Source organism: Pelecanus crispus, chromosome 7 (assembly GCF_030463565.1).
Source record: "Pelecanus crispus isolate bPelCri1 chromosome 7, bPelCri1.pri, whole genome shotgun sequence".
Classification (NCBI taxonomy): domain Eukaryota; kingdom Metazoa; phylum Chordata; class Aves; order Pelecaniformes; family Pelecanidae; genus Pelecanus; species Pelecanus crispus.
In genome coordinates this window covers 38123385-38146543 of record NC_134649.1, presented here as the reverse complement: position 1 = coordinate 38146543, position 23159 = coordinate 38123385, and the positions used below count along the sequence as shown (strand labels likewise).

Sequence of the window (23159 nt, the reverse complement as noted above, 5' to 3'; positions counted from 1 at the left end):
AGTGCCGGTGCCCCAGGGGCAGTTACGATAGCCCCTGCCCCGGGGGCTCTCTGCAGCCGGTGCCCTTGGCTCCCTCCTCCCGCAATTAGGCCTGGCCCTGACGAGCCCCAGGCACACACCTGGGGAGGGGGCACCAGCTGTTGGGTGTGTGGCCATGGAAGTAAACTGCTTTAATTGCCTCTCCCGGAGGGGGAGGCCTGGCGGAGGCAGCGTGCCAGCAGGTGCCGAGGGGCGAGCCAGGGCTGCTTGTCGGGGGCGCGGAACGGCGGCGGCGGGGCCCGCGTTGCCGCAGGGGCGCTGTTGGGACGGACCGGCCGGGTGCAGCGCCGTCATGGCCGCCGGGGCCGCGGCGCCCCGCGTCCTCAACGTGAATGTGGGCGTCCTGGGCCACATCGACAGCGGGAAGACGGCGCTGGCGCGGGCGCTGAGCACCACCGGCTCCACCGCCGCCTTCGACCGGGCGCCGCAGAGCCGGGCGCGGGGCATCACGCTGGACCTGGGCTTCTCCTGCCTGCGCACCGCCCTGCCGCCGCAGCTGGGCCCGGGGCCCGGCGAGCTCCAGTTCACGCTGGTCGACTGCCCGGGGCACGCCTCCCTCATCCGCACCATCATCGGCGGTAAGGGGGGCAGCGGGGGTGGCCGCCCCTGCCCGCCCCGGTGGCCGAGAGGCCCCTGCCGGGGTGCTGCCGCGCCTCTCGGGGCGCCTGGCGGGGCCGGCCTGGTGCCTCGGAGCGCCCCAGCCCTCGGCAGGATCCCGGCGCCCCGCGGTGAGGCGAGCAGGGCCGCTCCCGCCCGCCGGAGGGTATCTGTGCCGGGAGCTTCGCCCGTGTTAGCGGGGCCCCGGGGTCTCTGGCGGCCTGGCCGTGCCCACTGAGGGGGAGGCGTGGGTGGGGTGTCAGGTTATTCACGGGCCCCCGGACTTTCCTCTGCTTCTTCGCAAGTGCCCCTCAAAATACCAGTACTCGTAGAAAAGCAGTTTGTAAATGTGAATTCTTTGGGTGCTCTTTGGACAGTCAGGCCTGCTCAGTTTTCTTACACTTACTTGAAAAAAAAAAAAAAAAAGTTTTGTTTGTGGTATTTAAATGCAATATTAATTTCTATTTTCTCACTTGTTAAAGGGCAATATTAATTTCTATTGTCTTGTTTGTGAAAGCTGTCAGAGTTTGATACTCTCTGTGGTTGAGACCTGTGGTGTACTTGCTGGACATGCTCATGCCGAACTTTTGTCTTGGAGAGACTAGGGGGTTCTAACATGATAATCTTATGTTTAGAAATAGTTTTGTGGATTTTAGTAACTTTCCATTTCAGTCTTTGTAGATGATACTGGAAAGTTAATCTGGTTTGTATTAGAATGCATTTTAAATTAGTTAACCTTGTTCTGTGAGAACTAACACCCCCCCCCCCATCTGTTCTTATAAAAAGAGTTAAGAGGTGGTTGGTTGGTGCTTGACTAGGGATATCATGGAGTTGCAGCTGCAGGCTGTTAAACGTAGTCACAGGCTGATAAACTGCAACTACAGGGACCTCTGAAAGTTCACTTCCTATGCATTTCCTCTGCTAGTGTCTCTTTAGTGTCAGCTAGGTGGTAGTTTTGTAATGCAGTGTATGTTTCTTCTCAGCTAGACTGAGGTTCAGACCACATTATTTTTCATGATGTACTAATTAACCTGTTTTTCAACAGATGTATTATTTGTAAATGGTGTTATCAGTAATTACATTGTATTGTTTGTATTTCTTTTGGATAGGATAATAAATATTTACTTATTTCTTGATTTCACTTCAGGAGAAGTGCTGTGTACCATTAATGTGTGCTGAATTCCAGAAAACTGTGGTCTTTTAGTCGTCTTCTGTACTTTACAATCAGCTGTCATTCTTAAGTAATTGTAAGCACTTAGTTATCTTCTAAAGAACAAAGCTGACTTTGCAAATGGTAACTTTTCTTGGATATACTGAAGAGTGGCTTGTAGTTAGACATTCCTTTTTGCCTGAAACAACTTATCTGAGTAGGGTAAACTTTCTCATGAAGAGGACTTGGAAAAACAGCTTTTTTTATCACTTTAACACTTATCTGGGGTGCTTGTTTAATACATAGACTTCTTGCTGCTTCCTATCATTTTTATGAAGAACTTCAACACATTTAGTCACAGGTGTCCACAATGGTTGAATAAGTTATTCTGATTTCCTTATTGATAGGCCATGCTGGGAGAAGAAAAGATGTGGAAGTGGAGTAGACTAGATGGCATGATAGTTTTCTTCCCAGCAAACATGGTTCTTTACAGGTAGCAATTCAGGCACATAAGCACGTCAAACTTGCTTAGTTCCAGTTATAGCAGATTATGTACCTTAGTGAAAAGATTTGATTAGTGTGACTTACTGCAATTCTGTGTATTAAGAAAGAGTTGTAGAGAAAATGCAAAAATATTGTCTGCTTGGTAGCATACATGTATCTTGATAGTGGATGCTTTTTTTTTTTTTTTCTTTAACTACCAGGTTTAAAAGGTGAAACCTGAAAAAGATAAAACCTCATCTGTGCCTGTGGGACTACTTAGATGCTTACAGTTTTAGCATGGTTTGGTGAAACTCAAACTGAAGTATAGCATATCTTGTGTAACAGGATACATCTTTCAATGTTTAGATGTCAGTATTTCAATATTGCCAACTTTTCCAACTCTTCAGAAATAGGAAGCCAGGCCTCCCAGATAATGATACTTTAAAAATTAAGGTTGTTTTCATCTGCTTCCTGATCATGAGTGTTCAGGGTTCACCGTTCCAAGCATTTTCTTTGCAACCAGGAATGCTACTACTTTTTTCTTTTTGATGGAATCTGTGATTTCCCTGTTACTACAGATTTTCTATACATAAGGTTTTTAAATAAAATGTAAGTGCAAAGTACTTTATCTTCCTGTGTTTATTCTGCATCTCGGATTTCTTGCACCTCTTTAAAATACTGTTCTTCTGACTTAAGTCCTGTGATAGCTGTAGGTGTGAGTTAACCTACAGAAAAACCAGAGATAGGAGGGCTGTGGGAAAGGGAGCTGGATGTGAGGAATCGGGGGGTGGAAGGACAACAGAGAGCTCTGAAGCAGCCTTCTCATATGTTAGTCGTGTGCATGCAGCTTTTGGAGTAGAAGCTGCAGGTGTGAAAGTACGTTATTGCATGCTCTTACTGTTTGAAGGTCTTTTTTTCTTTTCATTGAAGGTGGTGTAAACTAGTTGACTTCCCCCTTGGTGACCCTGTCTTATGGAGACGCTGTCTGCTGTGGCTGGGTACCACCATTATGTCCCAGGCTATCTTCTAGTCCAATTCAATCCTCTCTAACTGTCATCTTTTCTGTGCTCCCAGAGTGCTCTAAGGATTAATTCCTTTGCTGAGCAAGGCTGATAATTGTGCTTTCAGATGAAATGATACTATTTACCATTCTTTAACATGTTTTTGTATGTAGCTGATTCTTGAAATGTATTTTTTCATGTCTGAATCTAGTATTGCACTTTTGTCATGCTGTGCCAGGTAGTGCTTGACCTTGCAAATACTTCTCACAGTCACTCACAAGATGCTTTTTTTTTTTTTAGAGACATTACCTTAGGATTAGATGAATGCAGAGTATTTGAGCAGTAACCAAATGGAATGGAAAATGGAAGTCGTATTTCATTCTGTGTGGCTACGTTTTTCCTGCAAAGCTTGTCCTTGAAAACCAAACATATCAAGTGTTAAATCAAAACACTTTTTTTTTTTTTTTTTTTTTTTTAACCTGCATACTGGGAATTGGAAATGTTGCAGACAGTCCACCCAAGATGCTTTCTTAAAGTTTTGGCTGGAAGGTGATAGTCAAGGTTGGAATGGAATAAATGATAGCTGCTTGACTTACTGCATCATGGCTTTTGCTTGTATTTAAACCATACTGGTTTATTCTTCAACAGCAGACTCTTGTGTGTCTGATGTGACAGGAAGGTATTAAGTTACTGTGGATAGCTGTATGGCTTGGACTGTCATGTATTTCTTTCTTTTTCTTTTGAAAAGCAAGAATAGAACTCTCTTTATTTTACAGTAACTTCAAGACTTTTCCTGTGCTCTAGAAGGATCTTGTCTGTCATGTATCAAGCAACGCAACAAATACTGTATTTATAGCTGTTTGTAGTTGACTTGCTAACAGAGAAAACAAACCTGAATAACTGAATTTTAACGGTCAATTCTTTAGCTTGTCACAGGCAGTAAGAAGCATCTACATCAGCCTTGTGCTTGCTTTCTGCACTGAAGGAATGACTGCAAAATGCAATACTGCTATTTTTGTCATTACTGCTTTCTTCTGTTGTTGTAGAGATTTAGAGTGGTATTTTGTTAAAATTTGACATCGAGATGGGGTGGTTTCTGTCAGTCCTCTGTGTGTGTGTTGGTTTTTTTTTTTTTTTTTTAAAGCTTCTGTTCTTTTTTTAAATTTCAGCTCTCTGATCTTCCACAAAGCTGATGTTAACGTCCTCAAAGTAAAAGACGAGTTGCTTTTACATTTGTTTGTCATAGACCTATGCATCCAGTAGGGTCTGGAATGGTTTCTCAAATGAGTTCAGCAGTAAGGGATGCCTGCAGAGAGGTTATATGAGTTAATCTGCCAGAAGAAATTCAATCCCCATATTTCATTTTAAGACCACTTTGCGTAGCAAAGTAGTTTAACCAGTAGCAGATTTTTTTACTTGCTGATGGTTAATTTCATGCCCTACAAAGGGTCAGCACACTAATACAGAAGAACATGATTACCTCATCCTAGCTTCCCCCACACACACGCAGTGAAGGGATACCGCAGGGTTTGTTTTAGGTGAGCTGTTGTCAGATGCCCTTTATTCTGTTTGATTTTTGAGATGGGTCCTCAAAAGAACTTCTAAAAAAGAAAGTTGTCTCTTTTTCCCTATGAAGTTCAAAGGACAGAGTAGCTTTATAGGGTTTTAATTGGAAAGCTGCTGCTTGACCCTGGTTGTCTAAACCTGGTCAGGGCGGGGGGTGGTGGAATTCTGACAAACTTGTAGTTTTATAATCCTTATGCCTGTCTGAACCTTTGACCTTTTTACTTTATAACTAGAGCTTCATTGTCACCATTTGTCCCTGCAGTTCCTTTCAAAGAAAACTGTCTTGCAAGTGTCTGTTTCCACTTTGCTGCTGTGTTCTGTTAAGGAAGGATATTAATTCATACCTGATACATTGGAAGGGCCAAGACTTTTGAACTTGCACAAGAGCTTGGGGAGGGGGAAGTGAGCATAGCAAAAACATGTCTTGCTGATGCAAATGAGTACAATGAAAACAGTCTTGGAAGATCAAGGGAAATGTGGTCTTGCTACCAGCATTCAAATTTGGTCAGATGCAGATTATTAGTAAGGTTAACACAGCACCAAAAAAAAAAGTATTTTTGTCATGGATTAGTTGTTTTGCTGATTTTTTTGGTAAGCTTTTAAGAGGATTTGTAAACTCCATGTTACCTTTGTATTACTGTCATGAAAATACACTTCTGTCATTGTCAGCTTTTGCTTGTTGACATCTTTGTGAAGGTATGACAGTTACTGTTTTTTCCATTCCAGGTGAGTGAACAAAAGTAGAGTTTTATAGTTGTAGAGCATATGTATGTATGACTTAAATTTATGTGGAGGCCTCTTGCTGTTGAGTGCACATGTTGAAAAGAAACCTGTTCTTTGGAGGAAAGAGTGCCTTGTGTTGTTCAGTGGTTACTGTTCTGGTCAGAGAGAAGTCACTGGAGAGTCCTGAGGACTTTGGCTGCCAGCTTGAAGTGAGAGTAATAGTAATGAACCAGTAATGAACCTTGTTCTGGTGAAAAAATACAATTCCCATGTAATGTATGAGCCTTTAGGTAGTGGTTGATGTTATAGAAGTACTCATGGGCCAAGAAAGTTGAAGTAGCACTAATGTGAATTTTTTCTAAATGCTATTAAACTTCTTGGGTTCATGGTGCTTGCAAATTGCTGACGTTGCTTTGTACTAAAAATGCAAATAAATAAACTTTATTTCTGTAAAAGAAAACACTTTTGAAATTGAAACTTTTTAAATTCACTTTAAGTAATTTGGCTGGTGCGTGATACTTGTCTGACAAATTAAAGGAGTATTTTTACCGACATTTTAAAATGAAAGCCACTTTTTAAATTAAGGAGCTATGCATAAAGGGAAGGGCTGGTATAAAAATACTGCTGCTCTAAAATCCCCCCTCTCCCTAACCCCCAAAGTGCAACTTTGTCTACTGGATATATTACAGTGCACAAGAGGGCAGCATTTGCTTACAATGTAGGATCTTAATGATAAATACATAGGGTAACAGGTCAGGGTGGATGGAGTGACCTTACTTTGCATTGAAACAGAATTAAGTAGAAGATTTAGAACACAACTGTGGCTTAATTTTCCCATTCCTAAAGAAAATACCCTCTGTGTTTTAAGGAAGGTTAAGCTTGTTTCATCTACAATTTGGATAGTGCTTTTTATACCTTAAGCAATAAAAATGTATGGTATGTTGTCTTACATGTTACATGAGGTGCAAGTAACACAGGTGAGACGAAACAACTGGTTTTCACTGAAGTTGCATATGAGCAGTGTGACTCTTCATCAACATAAAGGGCTGGTGTTTTTTTTAAATTTACGTTTATGGAAAGTTTATCTAGTTTAACCTGTAAAGCAATTGGTGATGTGGGAACCATGGAATTTAGTGCACACAATTATTTTATTTCTTCCCCTATTTCCCCATGTCATTTAATAACTGAGCAAAAGCCGGGTAGTTGTACTAAATCTGTTTTGAACCACCTCTGTGCTATATAGGGTTTGTTGTGTGAGATTAAGAGTAGAATGAACTTGGTTTTGTGTGTGTACAGCAGGGCGCTTTAAAATGGCAGTCTTCATGTGGACTTTTATGTGTCTGTATTATAACTTTAATGGTTCTGACTCCATTTATTATGCATCACTTCTCATTTCTGTATGTTAATACAGAATGGTTTTTTTGAGTGATGTGACAGTGAGACTTGGCTGCTATGATTTCTATTCTATGCCCTCTTCTGCTTTTTTGACTTGAAGCTGATTTCCTTCAATAAGCTCCTAAACTATACATCAATGTTAGGTAATACTAGAGAGCAAGGCAGGAAGAGTCTTCCTTTCCTTTTATGGGTTGAAAAGTTTAAAAGGATCAAGAGAGCTATCATCTTCTGATCTCAAAAGTTATAGTGAACAATCACATTCTCTTTTACTTCTTGTTAGAATCCTGTCAGAATGTACTGTTTCCTATGTTCAGTTACAAATATTGTACAAATTTTGTTCTGATTTATAATTGAATTCTCAATCTTAAACGTAGATTGTAAACAGGAGTGGCTTTATTGAACCTGGTTTGAATGATAAATTGTCTCTTGCTAATATAGGACAATTTTTCTACAAAGCTTTTGAGTGGTTGTGTGCATACTTGCTTGTATACAACAAAATTGTGCTAATTCACACTTCATTATTTGACACAAAAACTTGACAGCTTCTCAGGAAAACATAATAACCAAGTGCTGTAATGGTGCTGACTAAGTCTGTTTGATCACTCTTCCTATTGATTTAAAAACAGAATTTCTTTGTTCATCATACTGTGTGCAAGCATTCATCAAATAACCACACATACCCTTTCATTTCACTTTTGCTTCATGTTTCTCCTCGCTTGAAATTTTGTAAGCTGTTTGGGAGAGTGGCCAATCCTTATTAATCCATTTTTAGATGTTTTTAAATATCAGCTAATGTAGTGAAGTCTTATAAATACCTGTATAATATCTAGAACAACTTACTGTAAAATATGAAGCATGTTTATAGTTAAAATTACCCTTGTCAAAATAAATTTAAAGCACATTTTTCAAAGTAGTATTTTTACTGATGATGGATACATTTGCTTGCTAAATAGTCCAATTTAGCAATTCAGTGGTCTGCTAATCAACCAGCTGGCTTAATAAGGTTCTACTGTATTTGTTCTACAGCTTGATTTAGAAGTTGTCTTCAATTAGTAGATGCTAGATATTGAATGATACGTTGCTTATGTATAGAACCCACTTTTAATAGCTAGTTTAGCTTGATGGAGGCATGAACTTAGCTTCCTTAATATGTTTCTCTGGTTTTTTTGTTTGTACTAGAAGTATAATGTATTTTCCTGGATGACTGTTACAAAGTACTGTTCATCAAAACCCCTGGGAAAACAAAATGCAGATGGAAGAAACTAGGTTATAATTGTAAAGCAGACATGCGACAGATCTTCTAGCTAAGTGAGCAAACCAAATCCCCACGTTGTCATTGTTAAAGTCTGTTAAGTGGAATAAAAAGTTGTTTCTCTGTGTGGCAGCTAGTTTTTTTCTGTCTGGGAACCCTAAAGTTGGCCTGGCAAGCTGAAGAGCAAGGACAGATGTTCTGCGGTGGTAACTTTCAGCTGGATTCTTGAATGCATTGTGTTCTGTGGGTCACAGCTCATAACGGAGCAAAATTGAGTGAGAGCTCCAGCAACGAAAGACTTGAACAGCTCGTGCAATAGCTATGATTGCAAAGATACTGTGCATTCTGTGAGAAAATATTCTCAGTGCTATCTGTAAAATTCAGATTAAATAGCCATTCTGAAGTGCTTCCTTTAAACTGTTTGCTCCCAAAAAGTGTTGCAGGCTAAGTAAATACCAATAATTCTTATTTCCTATCTCCTTATCAGTTATTCTACCAAAATGTTCTTGCACAGCCTATCTAATCTCTTCAAGTGAACATGAAAGTTAGTGTTGGCTTCCAAGTTGAATTATGGTCTCTGTTTCAAACTTAAGCTGATTAATTCTACATTAGATTGTAATTATCAGCATTGCCAGCACTAGCGGTGGTTGCGACCAGACAAACAAATACATATATTTGTTGAATGTAACAGCAGAACGAGTTGGTGAATAGTGGAAGAAAAGGAAATGGAATACAGAGGATAGCTTAAACAAAAATGAATAAATTGTATTTAGGAGCACCATGGGGGTAAAGGATGATAAGGGGGAGTGAAAATCAGAGTTTGAATTTTGAGACTTACAGGAGAAGCTGACCTGGGTAAGAAGCCAGGCTCCTCACCCCAGGTTCCAGAGAAGAGACGAGTCATTTGGGCTTATGGTTTTGTTTAAAAACTTCTTATTTTCTTTTACTTCATGCTGTAGCAGGATCATGAAGGTTGTTTTGTCCACTGCAGATCTGCTTTTTGTGCAGTGCCAAAAAAGTGAATTTAATCTAAACCCCTGTAGCATGCACTTGCCTTCTGTGCCAAAGTTTTCCTTTGTTTTGTGTCTTATTTGGGATGCAACATATGGTTGGCATATAAGAGTAGCTGGTACTCTCAGATCTTGGGCACTCTTTTTAATTGTGGAACTTTGCCTTGATTTGTTCAGCAGAGTTTCACCTGTCTTGTATTTCCATTAAATGTATTGTAGAGCAGGTGAGCATATTTTAGAGATGATTCCTGTATGTGTAAAATTTGAAATTGTTTTTGAGAACCTGTTGGGAAGGGGGAAAAAACCTATAGAAGTGTTTGGGAATTATTGCTAAAACTATCCAATTATATTAACCAGGATAGGCAAGGGAAATACCTTTTGTCATAGATGTTTACTCATGCTTAAATCTACTTTTCTTATATTGAAGACTTCCTTCCCAGCAGTGTTGCTTTGGAGAAGAAAGTTTCCAAAGCATGCAAAAACTGCATTTCAGACAAAGAAACAAAATTATTGTAGTTTTCTTTTTTAGGATCAAGAAGAGGGGGAGGGAAAATGGTTTCCTTGTATTTGACTGTGCTGTTGGATGGAGGACAAAGCTTGGTCTCTCTTGCTGACTAATGTCATCATCGAGGCATTTTTTTTTTCTCCCACAGAGCAATTTTGTGTCCATTGAGACCCCCACAGCCATTGGCAAGACCATGGCCTGAGATTAAATCTCATGCTTGGGTGAAATTCTAATGACTGTAATTGTTTCCTCTTTTTAAGTCTGTGGTCCCTTCATCAAAGAGTGGTGCGGAAATTATGCATTTATGTTGTAAAAAGGGAGGTCATGATTACCTGAACCTGTGGTTGACTTCGGGGGATTCTGTGTCGTGTTCTGGCAGTGGTTATCCACGCTGACATGGTAGTGTGTGAAATGATTTAAAATGTGGCTTAGAATATATATGTAAAGTAATAGTGGCATGCCTCAGTCCTCTTTGGGGTTTGTGCTGCTCTCGTTCGGCTGTCGCCCACTCTCGGATGATTGCTACCACTCAATCGGAGCAGTAGCAGCTCTTGTGTTTTGGTCATCTGTTGGAATAGGAGAGAAGACAAAGTAGTAAATGTGGGTCGAGGTAGGTTTCTGCGAGTGATCTGTTTCAAGGGTAAGCTCTTAACCTAGTGCAGCCATGAAATAGAGCTGGGCTTGCGTCTCCCCCAAATTGCAAAGGGCTTAGGACCTATCAGCAAGTAAGCATTACTGTTAACTCTCACACTTCAGTGTTTATTGAAAGTGTTCAGCATCTTGAAGGTTGATACCAGTATGGTAGTGCTGGTTGTGGAGGAACTGAACATAAATGTGTCTGTGAATGTGGATATGAAAAAAATTACACATGATTTTATAGAGATAGCTTGCCTGATCCTGCAAAATTGGAATATACATGTGCATCCGTGTTGCTGTGTGATGGAAAAATTCAGATAAGTATTTTGTGTTACTTGATTTTATTGTGCAGTTCTGTATTTATGCAACTTTGGAACCATACTTTCCCCTAACTTCTTTGGAGATTTATGGAAAAATCACGTACTGTGTGTTAAGTACAAAATTTTTGGAGCTTGTAGCTCTTAATTTATTATGAAGTATCCCTTAAAGACATCAGAAGAACTGACATTCATCAGAGAATAAGGAAAATGGTTCAAATGGTACTTAAAGTGTCTAGGCTGCACTTAGAGACTAAAGAAACCCCAAAACATTGTCATTCTTAAAAGCACTCGGCATCAGAATCTTTCCCTGATCTTGGTGAGACAATGAGTGTTCAGTATAGAGTATTGAAAAGTACAACAAAAAAAAAATCCCAGGTGTCAACAGTGCTATTCACCTCAGGGACCAGCTTTGGGCATGTAACACTGAAACTTTGGCTGCTGTCTGGCCATACTATAACTTCAAATAATATGGTCATATGCCTCACTTTAAAAATTCCTTAAAGCCTGAAAAGCAAGTTTTTACACCAAAATTATATGCATGTGTTTATGTGTAAATAAAATCCATGATAAAAAAAACCTTGAGATAATTGTTGATAATATTTATCCTTGTGTATGGCATAATAACAGTATTGCTAAACATTCAAAAGTCACAAGTCAGGCATCCCTAAGGAAGTTGTTTAAGGAAATAGTTTTGTTCTTTCCATTTGCTTGCTGTGTGATAGGTTTTCACCCTGTGGTAGGGGCCAACATGTGTATTTTTTTCCCTGAGTAGACTTTTCACCTGACTGACAACTGAGATCCTCCCATTATTTCAAGTGCTGTGATAAAGTTGTGGTGGCTGGTGATGTTTACCCATGTGTTTGTAACTGAGCTCTCCCTTCACTCTCTCTGGTGTGTACTATGATATCCAGTAATGCTAGCTTTTTCTGTCCAAAATTGCTGTATAACTGGAATTTCTCGTGGGAATTGATTTGCTTGTCAGTAGTGCTCTTTAGGGCATCTAGGGGCAATATAAAAAAAAAAAATCACGTATATTTGGTTAAATCAGACTGTACCAAACTTTGCATGGAGAAAATACTCTTTTGATTAAGGGAAAGAAAGAGTTTTGAACTGAAGCTAAATTCTTTTAAAAAAATCCAAAAAAACAGTGGCTGAAAAATCCAGTCTTTACAGAAAGTTCATGTCCAAATGTGTTTTCAGTACTGAACTGTATTCGCTAACAAATTGTGGGTGGGTATTTGGGTGTTTTTTCATTATGTGTCCCTAAACATGTTTTCTTTGTTGTAATTTAAAACCAAACAAATCAAATGTGAACATAAATAACTTTTGATTTTTTTTTTTTTTAAATGTAAGCACTGCTGTCTGTTTCTTTTCCCCACCCTGCACCAAGAAACCAGCGAGTCCTTAACTTATTTTAAAAGAACACTGTTTTTTTAGAAATGTAGTCAAATTGATGTAGTGGTTCAAAGTTATTTTGGTTACTGTACTTGTTTCTTTTCCCTTTGAATTTTAAAGATCTTTATTTTTGTCCCATTAAGAAAATAGTAGACCGTAGCTACGAAAACAGTAGACCACATATAAAGTGATGTCAGGTTTATGGAATTTTTTTTGTGTGTTCTTGTGTATAATTGAGTCAATCCTAGGTAAAACCAGAACTGACTAATGTGAAATTTAAATTAGTTGACAGTATCCTTTCAAAGCTTATGCATACTGTTTTAAACCTTTTTGCAGTAACTTGTGGGCTCATATAAGAACAGTTGGAACAAAATAGTTACAAAAATGTTTCAGGTTAAGCTTTCTAATATTTGTTTTAGCAGCATATGATATTTCAGCAGCATTTTGACTTTGTATTGGAGAGCTAACAATTTCATAGCATCTCAAATGCAACTGTATTTACTGTTTTTATTGCATGCTGAAGATTTTCAGGACACCAGGAGGAAATCATCAAAATGCACACATTTTGGGGATGATGTTGTTCTATTTGGAAGCTGTTATGCTTTCTGTGAAAGATTTGTACTTTTGTCCTAGTCTGTGTAAGTTCCCCTTTATGCACTGTTTGTTCTGAGGTGAAACAAGTTCTGTGAATAAGAAATGTATTTCTGCTAAGAGGATGCTAAAGTGGGGTCTGATGTTTCCTAAAAAAAAAAAAAAATCATTTAGGGGTCAGAAGTATAGTACAGTATAGATGCAATAAAAGCAGCCAAGATCAGCTCAGCTGAAACAGTACAGTTAGGAGAACTTGTCATAAGAAGCAGAGTGTTATGCGGTTAACAGTCGTGATTGAAATACAGGATGCTCCACCACTAGCTTATAGGCGGCAAATGTGACTTTGTAGTAGGTCAGCAAAATAGCCCATCAAACTAGTTTCCCAAAATTAAATATATTCTGGAAAATATGGTTTGCTGCTAAGTGTTAATGATCATTGGAAAATATTTTAAATGCTTGGATTGTAATATCTCTTTCTACTTCTGTTAGTTCTGAGCAAGCAAAAAAATTGAGCTTTAATTACCAAGGCGGTATTCTTTCTTGGTGATTTCAGCGTTTCATTAAGCAGTGATTAGTACTCTTCAGTTATGAGTTCATTTATCTTAGTGATGCATTTACAGTTAGAGATGGTGTTGGTTTATTGAATTTGGTTGATGCCTAGCAATTTCAGCAGGTTTTTTTTTCTTGCCATGTAAGAACATGCATGAAAGCAGTAGAGAGGGGTTTATAGCCTTGGCATTATTTTTAATGATAATCTTACCTGATTTTTTTGAAGAAAAGTGGAAAATATGAGTTGTGTTTTCCCCCCCCCCCCCCCCCCCTTTTAGAAATCCTGAAGTCCGTCTCCAGGCTTTGCCTTTGTCTGCTGGACATCGGTGGTTCACGGTATGCCTCTTTCAGGTGCAGGGGAATAAGCAGTGTAGCAGGCTGATCCTGAAGCTTGTAGTTGGAATGGATTTTTCTGCATGTTCATAAACTGGCAGTTTCACAAATGAATTAAAAGATCTTTTTTCCTTTTCTTAAGGGGGGTGGGGAGAGAAGGAGAAGAGGAGGGACAATGCAGTGTGAAATGGGGTTGAAGAGCAATTTCTTGATACTTTTTATGTTGTCCTTTCCTGTACGAGTAAGAGGGAGGAGAAGAGAAAAAGATTTCAATACTGTCAAAAGTTGCCCGTGTTAGTTTTCTGTCGTAACTGGATAAGGATTAAATTTAGGTGGGCACTGGTGGACTGTGAAGTAGAATGGTTTGTGGCAGGGGGAGTAGGGTTGCTGATAACCCACCTTTGCTTCACTTCTGTTTGTTTCATTTTTTTTGTTTGTATGTTTGAAAATTATGTATTCAGTTCGTTTCCAGATTGGACAGCACACAAGCTTGAGTTCTAGTTTATTAACAGAATTGAAATGAAATAGGCTTCTTTGCTCAGTGCTGCTGCAGAGGGAATAGATTGTTGCTGCTATCTCTTGGTACTGAAAACTTCAAAGCTTTTATGTTGCTGGTAAAGCCCTTCCTAAAACTTGTATACTCTGAGACGTTGTGATTTAATTTTCCTTGGACAGACAGAATGTAGCTCTTTGAGAGAGGCAAATCTTCTCCTTGTGTACTTAACTCTTATTTTTCTGAGTAAGAGAGAACATTGTGTAAGTTTGAAACATGGTGACAACAAACGAGCAGTGGGGTTTTTTTTTTTCACCTTGTGATCTCTTGGGTCTCCCCCCCCCCCCCCCCCAATGTGTACCTTGCTTAACAGGACACTAGAGGAAAAAATCATGTAAATGGATGGTAGTATTACTTTATTAAGGGAGGAGAAATGTTAAATACCCATTTATGTGATTTTTATCTAATTTTTTTACTTCCATGTAGACTAGTCATTAAGGACTGTTTCATTTTCTGTACCTACATTACTTACCTTTTTTCCTTTTTGTACACTTTATTTCAATGTTATATTTTTACAAAATGGCAAGATAATTTTTTCCTCAAAAGTAGATTAACTGTGACATTTTAAACATAATTAATAAAAAATAATGTATTGGAAGTACTTTAAGGAACTCTTCTAACAAAATTTAATTTAAGTCTATAGTAAATTGTCAATAATGATATACTTAATGAAATTCCTTTGTATTTCTTTTCCATTATTATTATATGGTTCTTCAACAGCAGTTGTCTCTGTTGTTTGATGTGAAGACTGAAGTGGCTAGATAACACATTAAGCATATTTACTGAAGTTCATTTGAAATGAAATTCTCATTCTGAGTTTTCCATCCCTTGTTCTGTAATTCTTGTTCTTACGGTTAGAAGTTCAATTTGGAATCTGTTGTTCTCTTTGAGTCTGGAAGATGTGAATGGGAAACAAGACCTAATAAAATGTGAAAAGTAATAGTTAAGAATATTAAAAAAAAAAATCTTGTACAAGGCAAAAGCATCTAAGAATGGGTCTCTGTGACGAGGGAAGTGTGTAACCTTTAAGTATTCTTGATATACTTTTGATACTGTTTTGCATTCTTGCTTAGGAATTTCTTCTCTTGGTCACCTGAGAAATTGTATCACAGAGGTGAGATTAGCAGGTGCAGATGATTTTGCTGGACTTCTGGGCACTTCATTTCTAGAATCCCGTCCAAGCTAGATAATGATGGCTCAGTGCCTGTAGTTGCTGCTCTCTGAATTTTTGCTGTGACTAGTGGTCTCCTGAAATGTGCTAGTTACATTGTTCCATTTTTAAACAGAGAAATGCAAATTTACAGGTGTGAAATACTTTGGAGTAGAAGCATTACTGCTTTGCACTCCATATTATTTTCTTGTTTATCTAGGATTCTTAGTCTGTTTGCATATTTCCATTGAATAACTTGAGCAGTGCTAGCATTCCTGAGAGCTGGTCACATGAGCTTGGCAGAGCAATGTGTATTCTGAGCAGACTTTGTTTTCTGTAGGCGTTCTTCCCACTTCCCTGGGGATGTAGTCAGCCTCTGTTTTAGCTTGAAAATTCAGATTTAGATTTGGGAGAGAAGAAGTGGTTCTTAATTATCAAATGAAATGTAGAGTGAGTGTGGGATGCAGAGCTGGGAGACCTGTTGTACTTTTCCTTCTGATGACCATTCTTGGTCACAGAAGCACAGCTCTGGGCTTGATGAAGGTTTTGATTGTGAGCGATGTTTTACTTAACCAACAGATGTTACTGCTCACAAACTTAGTTTACACAAACTGCCACTACTACTTGTAAAATGCCTGTATCTTTGAGTCAGCACTTGTGTTCAGTTGTTCGTTCATCCTAGAGAAAATGCTGGAGGACTTGCTCTGAATTATTCTGAAATATCTATGATAATCTAAGCATGTTCTGTTTTATATAGTATTTGAGCTGTACTATGAAATTACTGTGCAGGGTTGTTTTGAACAACTTCACCTTTTGAGATTCTTCAAAATACCTAATAGAAAACTTTTTTCTTAACTGTGAGGGTTTTGAGAGATGGAAGGACTGGTTTTGTATGTTGATGGTTTCTGTATGTTTACGTCACAAGCTCTAAGCTTTTCTAAGTATAAAACTCAAAGCAATAAAATAACCTGCCTGTGTCTGAGATTAAAATGTTTTCATTATTCTAGGGAGCAACTGGTCCAAATTCAGCCTGTGAGCTTTCTAAAGCTGGGGCCTTGTTTTGTGTTTATCTGTGAAGTGCCGTGCACGCTTGTGGCTCTGTGGAAGTACCAGTTCAGAGCCCAGTTGGGTGATCTGCATCCATGCAGCCTCATGGGAATTAACTCTGTAAGGGAGCTTGCAGGATTAAGGTCCAAACCAGTACATACTCAATCCAGGTCTGTATTTTGCTCCTTAGTTGGCTGTGAAACTTCATTCGCATGAGTATCTCTTTTTAAATAATTCAAAGCACCTTAATATTTTTTTTCTGTTTAGACTAATACTCTACCAGTGATATTTGGAATATCTTTTTATGGCACTTATTCTGCTGTCAAATTTTTTAAAAAGTCATCTGTTTATAAATCATGATGCCTTAGCTTTTTCACCTTCCCTCTTAGTAGTACTGTTGAAAACATTTACTCAAGCATTGCTACTGTCTCTTATCTCTGTGTGGTTATAGATCATTAAATTCCAGCCCCTCTTAATGCAGTATAAATTCTAATCTTGGCAAGTATTGTGTCTAGCTTTATTTAGTAATTAAACTCTGCACTGCTTTCCTCCTTTACAGTGAGCATCACCTTTTATATTACGGTGGACTTTTATTAATTATATGGAGAATGTATTAATGTGAAACACAAATACCATACAACCTGTGATATCTGGAGTGCTTTGTAGTGTTGGCAATTTAGATAGTGTATCCAGCATGATATAGTTTGTTTTGTCCCAAAGTACTGGGATGTGAGATTTATATGACTGTTGATCCCTTGGGACTACTCTGAAATGAGGTGTGTGTCTTGTGCAGTCCTAGTCAGCAAAAATTTAAATAAAAATAAATACACTGTCAAAAGCTCTTCTGTTGGCCTGGCAGGAAGTATGAAATAGTACCATATGCTCAATAATGGCTTCCTCGGAGAAGATTCCCTGGCACGATGTGGTGTGACTTAGTGGAATGACAAGCTATGCAGAATGCTTATTATCGTCATGATTCGATATTGAATCATTAGACAGGGCTATGAAGTCTGCCATGGACTGAAGGCCAGAGAACTGAGTACAAAATAAATCTCTTTTTTGGAATTTGAGTGGTGAATCAAATTTATCTTTTAAAACAAGCAGAAGTTACAGCCTTTGTGAATGTTGAAAACTGTTAAAGTGAACTGAGAATAAACTAATAGATCACTGCTTTGAGTTTGGTTTCAAGTGTTAAGTTTGCAGTGGTTTTGCATATAAAAACTTTCCTTGGTAGTGCAGTATTAACTCTTAAAACCTTAGCAAGAACAATTTAGTGACAACATTAACTCTTCAACTACTCATCTCTTCATCTAAAGTTTGTAAGTTAAAGCACCTAATATTCAGCATTGCAGCAAGGCAGGTTAACTGACTGCTGGCTAGACTGTCCAGAAAAAATTGTCTTCCAAAATACTGCTGTTTACTTTGGCTCTGATTATCTGTGCAGAGAATGAAAGTATTCTATTTCCCAGAGCTGGCATCCTTAATTTAATTGTTTGGGACTGATTCGTTTTAGAGATTTTTTTTCTTTCCATGTGCCATACTGCTATAGCTGTGTAGTAATGCAGGTGCTTGAAATAAAACTTGGCATAAAAACTGAGATTGTTTGCAGGGTGTCTTTCTTGATGACAACCTCACTTTTTTTATATGGATACATTTTTCATTCTTGATCCAACGCTGCTGTTCTTGTAAGGGTTATAATTCTTGTTGGCTTTTGGAGTTGGTGAAGGTTTGAAAGTTAGAGTGTTAGTGTTAGAAGTCTCATAGAAGTGTGTATTGTGAAGTTGAATGAATGGATGGAGTTGTATGTTGAAGTACGTGACGCAATAATCGTTCTATTATCTTGATTTTTCCATTTGGTTACATGCTACAGCAGGAATAGAAGCATAACGGTTTTCTGTGTTACTGTCACAGAAATCGAGAAACTTGCATCAAAATTGGGGTTCATCATGCTCCAAAGACTCTGAAGGCTAAATGTAATATAGTCCTGGTAACTTGAGGTAGTCTTGTCTTTTCTAACTTCCAGCTTGATATTGGTAGCTCTTTTAGTCATTCTAGATTGAACTGCTTGACAGAGAAGCAAAGCTCTAGTTGAATGTACGAGACAGACAGACATGTAGGAGACTTAAACTGAAATAGGCACGTTTATTACTGTTAGTTGTAGTGGGTCTCTTCTTTGTTCCTTGTTTTTCCCCCTCCATTTGATTCTTAATCGTAGTGAGATTTGCCCTTCCTTGACTGACATAATTTTCAAGCTCTATCCATAGTATTCTGTCAATGCAAGTGGTGACCAAGTGTTACTTAGCTCTAACAGCCTTGGTGTCATTCTGTGGCTGGACACCACATTCATCTTTTGGGCAGGCTGTCATGGCTCCCGGTCAAAGCTGGGGTTCCCTTCGAGAACTTCTTGACCCTTTGTACTTTGTGCAGCATCCGCCTCGCAGGCGGACTCTGGAGCCATTGTCTGGAATGCGTGTCTAATACGTTCCACTCGGACCCTCAGTTCCATTCCATAATGTTAGCTTTAATTGGCTGTTTTTAAACTTTCATGTACAATTTGGTTGTACATGGTAAATTACCACCCTCTTTGCCTTTTCCTAAGAGCAAGAAACTAGAATCCAAACTGTGCTTTCTCTTGCTGCCTTTTGCTATTGCCCTCAAGCAGTTTTAGAGACAGCACTGGTGGGTAGTGTTTCTGTCAGAGGACAGACCTTTTTTTACTAGTGGTTTTTTCCTTTAATCTCACAAAGACTGTACTTTTTAAATGTTGTGTTGTATTTTTGGACTGACTTCTGCATTTGGAAGTTTAAAAAGACGTCATACTTCTTGTCTGAAGAAGTATCTCCAATTTAATAACTGTTGCCTAACTCTTAGTGTGGCTGGATATCCGGGGTGTCCTCCAAGTGAATTTTTTTTTTAAATATTCATATGTTTTAATTTTATTTCTTTGTGCATATGAGAACTTCAAGACAGAATCAGTCGTATAACCAAGGTTTGTCTTTACTGTATAAGAATCCCTTTGTGTGTGCTTCTGAAGTGTCAAAATTTATAGTATAGGCAGAATGATAGTCTCTGCTATGACACAGATTTCATCTAGGTTTAAATACTTGATCGGATCATAAGCAGAAGCTATTTTTGAGAAAGAGGGGTAGTTTAGCTACATGAGGAAAAAAAGTTGGCAGTACTGCATACAAAACAAATTTTGCAGTTCAAGCTCAAAACAGTGATGAGTCTCTTGTTCGTACTTGGTATGAATAAAGTAAAACAAAGCCTGCCTTTATCCTCCATAACAGGCTTATGAGCTCATGTTTCGGCTTTTCCTTTCCCCTCCCTTTCTGACACGGACTCTGTCTTTTTTTTCTCTGCTAAACAGACAGTAACTCTCCACAATATTTTTAATCTCCACAAGACATCCAGTGGCTGATGATGCAAAAGTGTTGCATCAACAAAGAGGGGATGATAGCTGGAGCATTCCAGGTCTGACATTTTTGGCCAAGGAGCCGTGTCTTGTGGCCACTGATTCCTCCCTGCACAGCACGCTTGCTTCGGGCAGGAGACTACATTTCATTGACTCCTGTTGTGTGCCTCCCTGCTCCTTATTTTAGGCTTCCCCGAGAAGTTATGGCTGGTAGTCTCATGGTTTTAGATGAAAGAGCCTGTTGTCTTGTTGAATTATCTCCTTTCTGTCTATATTTGAAGCAAAGCTGGTAGGTAAAAAAAAAAAAAAAAGATATAGTAAAACAAAAGCTCTGTTATAGTAACATCTTAGGGTAGATTAGAATAAAACTAAAAGAATCATCTAACGTTTTTTTATTTTTATGTGTTTGTTTAGACTGCTTGTTTACCTGTAGTCCATTGGCACCTGGCAGTGGAACTGGACTCATTGCAATTGGCTTCAGATGGGTTCCTGGGCACTGGTGGCATCTAACCCACAAAAATCTATTTACTGAAATATTTCCCCTGAAATATACATTCCCCCCCAAAAGTATTTCCCCTTTTAGATTAAAAATTGTCCTTATTTTAAAATTCCATAATACACGATTTGTATAACATACATGTGTAATCACGGATATTGAATAGCCATAAGCATCTTGTATATAGATTTTTGAGAGAAAAATTGTTTTTAAAACATAAACCAAACATTTTCAATTTTTTAATACTCTAGTGCAACATTTTAAGCTAACAACTTTTTTTAGTGACTGAAGTGAATGCAACTCATGAATCTTTTTGTTCACTAGAAGTGTAGCTGATGCTTTTTTAAATGGATTTAAGAACTTCCTCATGACAGCTAAACTTCTTGAATCCATACAAAAATCTGCTTCGATCACATAATTTGGCCTTGCAGCACTGGTTTTATTGGGCAAATAAACTATCAGAAATTGATTTATAAGCTAGTTGTTTCATAGACGTATGTGTTTGTTATGTATGACTGTTACTGTTGTAGTCTGTATTCCTTCACAGCATAAAGCCTTCAGACATCTCTTCAGTCATATCTTTTAGGCTGTTAGAATCAGGTACTTCTACTCATGAAGTTTTCCCCAATTTAATAAAAACAAGGTGGGATAATTTGTTGATTTCTACCTGAATGCATCATTAACTATTAATCATGAACTATTACAAGAGGGGAAATTAGGGCATGGGTTTGGTGTCTTTTTTTTTTTTCTTTTTTGTAAATCTTATTTTTGATGCAAAGGCAGTTCTGTCGCCAGCCAGTCCAGCATGCGTAGACTCTCCCCCCTGCCATAAAACAATGAGCACATTCAGGCACAACTCGTGTTTTCAGTTATTAAAAAACGGAGCCGTCTGTCTCTGCCTGTGACTTTAATCTTTAAGCCTTTATTCCCTGTACCCCACCCCCTCTTTCTTTCCCCAACCTTTTGTTTGTGAAGTGCAGGGCTACAGGATATGTGGGCCTGGAGTTTCTAAATGTATTGTGCATTCCCCTGGCAATTACAGATGTTTATAACTCTGACTGATGTTATTTCAGTATTGTGGAGGGTGAAGAGAAAATTAAAGAATGCTTTTTTTCTTTGCCCCTAGAAGTCTTTAATTTTTTTTTTTTTTTGCGGGGGGGGGGGGGGGGGGGAAGAAAAAGAAAAATGTAAACTCTTAATTTCTTTTCTTGAAAAAAAATCTTGTTGAGCATCATCAGATGGAATGTATCTGAGAGCTGTGCATGAATCTTCCCATAGCCTACCATAACTCTTCTGTTCGGACAATGCATTGCATGCAGTGTTGTAAAAAGCATAGTAGTAGTGGACTGTAGTACAGAACAAGCTTCTTGGTGTGGGGTCCATGACCTTTGGATACCTTATTTCAAAGACAGAGACAAGGTATCTTAGGGCTTGAAATGCTTTAAGAGTAGAATCACATTAATTTATTTCTAGCTCTACATGGTAACCAGGTTTTCTTTTTTGTAGAAGAATGATTTAGAATCTGATGAAATGGAGATTTACTTTTGGACTGGTGATTTGCAGAATTGTTCAAGATTTATTTTTGTTAGTTTCATAGAAACGTGTTCATGATCTGTGCAAGGTTTAAAATCAATTTCTTATTGGTGTTTCTTGAACTATCTAAAGCTGCAGGTGCACTATAAGATTAATGTTCTTGAATTGACAGAGAGGTGGAGAGAAAAGAATCTAGTAGCAAATCTCTGTGACCAAGGTGTTAATTTGCATGTTTCTTGGGGATCCCTGTGCATTTCATGATCTTCAGGGTAGTTGGCCTAAAATGTTGAATTTAAGTAGAGACAAATTTAACCGAGTCATGAATTTCAGGGTGGTTTGGCAGTATCTTTAAGGTACAGCTTTCATACCTGTATCTGTTTTCTAGCTGCATGCAAACTGCTGTTTATAGGTTGTGCAAGTTCAGAGTTGCATGGCTAAATGTATATTCAGGTCTGTCTAGCTACACCTGGTGTGATAGTGGTCCTTATTTCTTATGACTGCTGCATGAAACTTTCTGTTAGACTGATCTTTCAAAGATATGGCAGAAGAATGAACAAGAATTCACAGTGAGATGCCCTTTGGCTAGGCAGAACTTTAAGAAGTTAACACAGAAGACAGCAAAAAAAGGTCTTACTGTCATGTAATATTAAACTGACTAAATATGCTTAAAGAAATTCTAACAGATGTTCTAGGATGTTCATAATTCAGTAATTCTCCTAAGCACCCAGGGGGAGGCAATAGATGTTCTGTAGTAACAATTCTCCAGTCGTTTGGGAGAAAAAAAACCAAAGTAGTTGGTCATTAAGCATAGCACATTCTTTTTATCCTGAGATAATAAAGTACTCAAGTTGTGTATTGCTTGTGTAAGGATTTCTGAAATGTGCTATTTTTTTTTTGTATTACAACACAGGCACGGATGTGATCAAACCCTAGATATGCTAATGTAACGATATCATCTTGTAAGAATTTTAAAAGAACTTGATGAGCTGAGTGTGAGACAGCACTGATATAGAATAGAATTTATAGAAACTTTGTAGTTACTGTTCAGGTGTCTGGTTTTTTTCCCTTCTCTGAGCCCAGTACTGGACCTGTATGTAATAGTGCATTCAAATACATACAGAAATATGAACACATTGGTTAGGAAACATTTCAGTTAGTTGTGCTGTTCTTGGAAAACATTCAAATACATACAGAAATATGAACACATTGGTTAGGAAACATTTCAGTTAGTTGTGCTGTTCTTGGAAAACAGAGTGTTAAATTTTCTGAAAAGCTAATAGAAAAGTTCAGTGCCTGAAGCTGCTAAGTGGTTTGAAGGAAAACGCATGTGTGGACGTACTGTTTGCCTGTTTATGTATTATTCTGTCTGAAACAACGTTGGAAACTGTATCAAGTTATTCCAGTCATCTTTAACATACTG

The 23159-nt window shown here is 38.5% G+C and overlaps 1 protein-coding gene across 1 annotated transcript in view; it reads left to right on the top strand.

The window, feature by feature from the left end:
* The first annotated feature begins 331 nt into the window (after positions 1-331).
* EEFSEC (eukaryotic elongation factor, selenocysteine-tRNA specific) overlaps positions 332-23159 on the top strand; it is a 128610-nt gene continuing 105782 nt past the window's right edge. Inside the window, exon 1 of the mRNA XM_075713752.1 lies at positions 332-617. Coding sequence (XP_075569867.1) covers positions 332-617 — 286 coding nt within the window. The remainder of the gene's footprint in view (positions 618-23159) is intronic.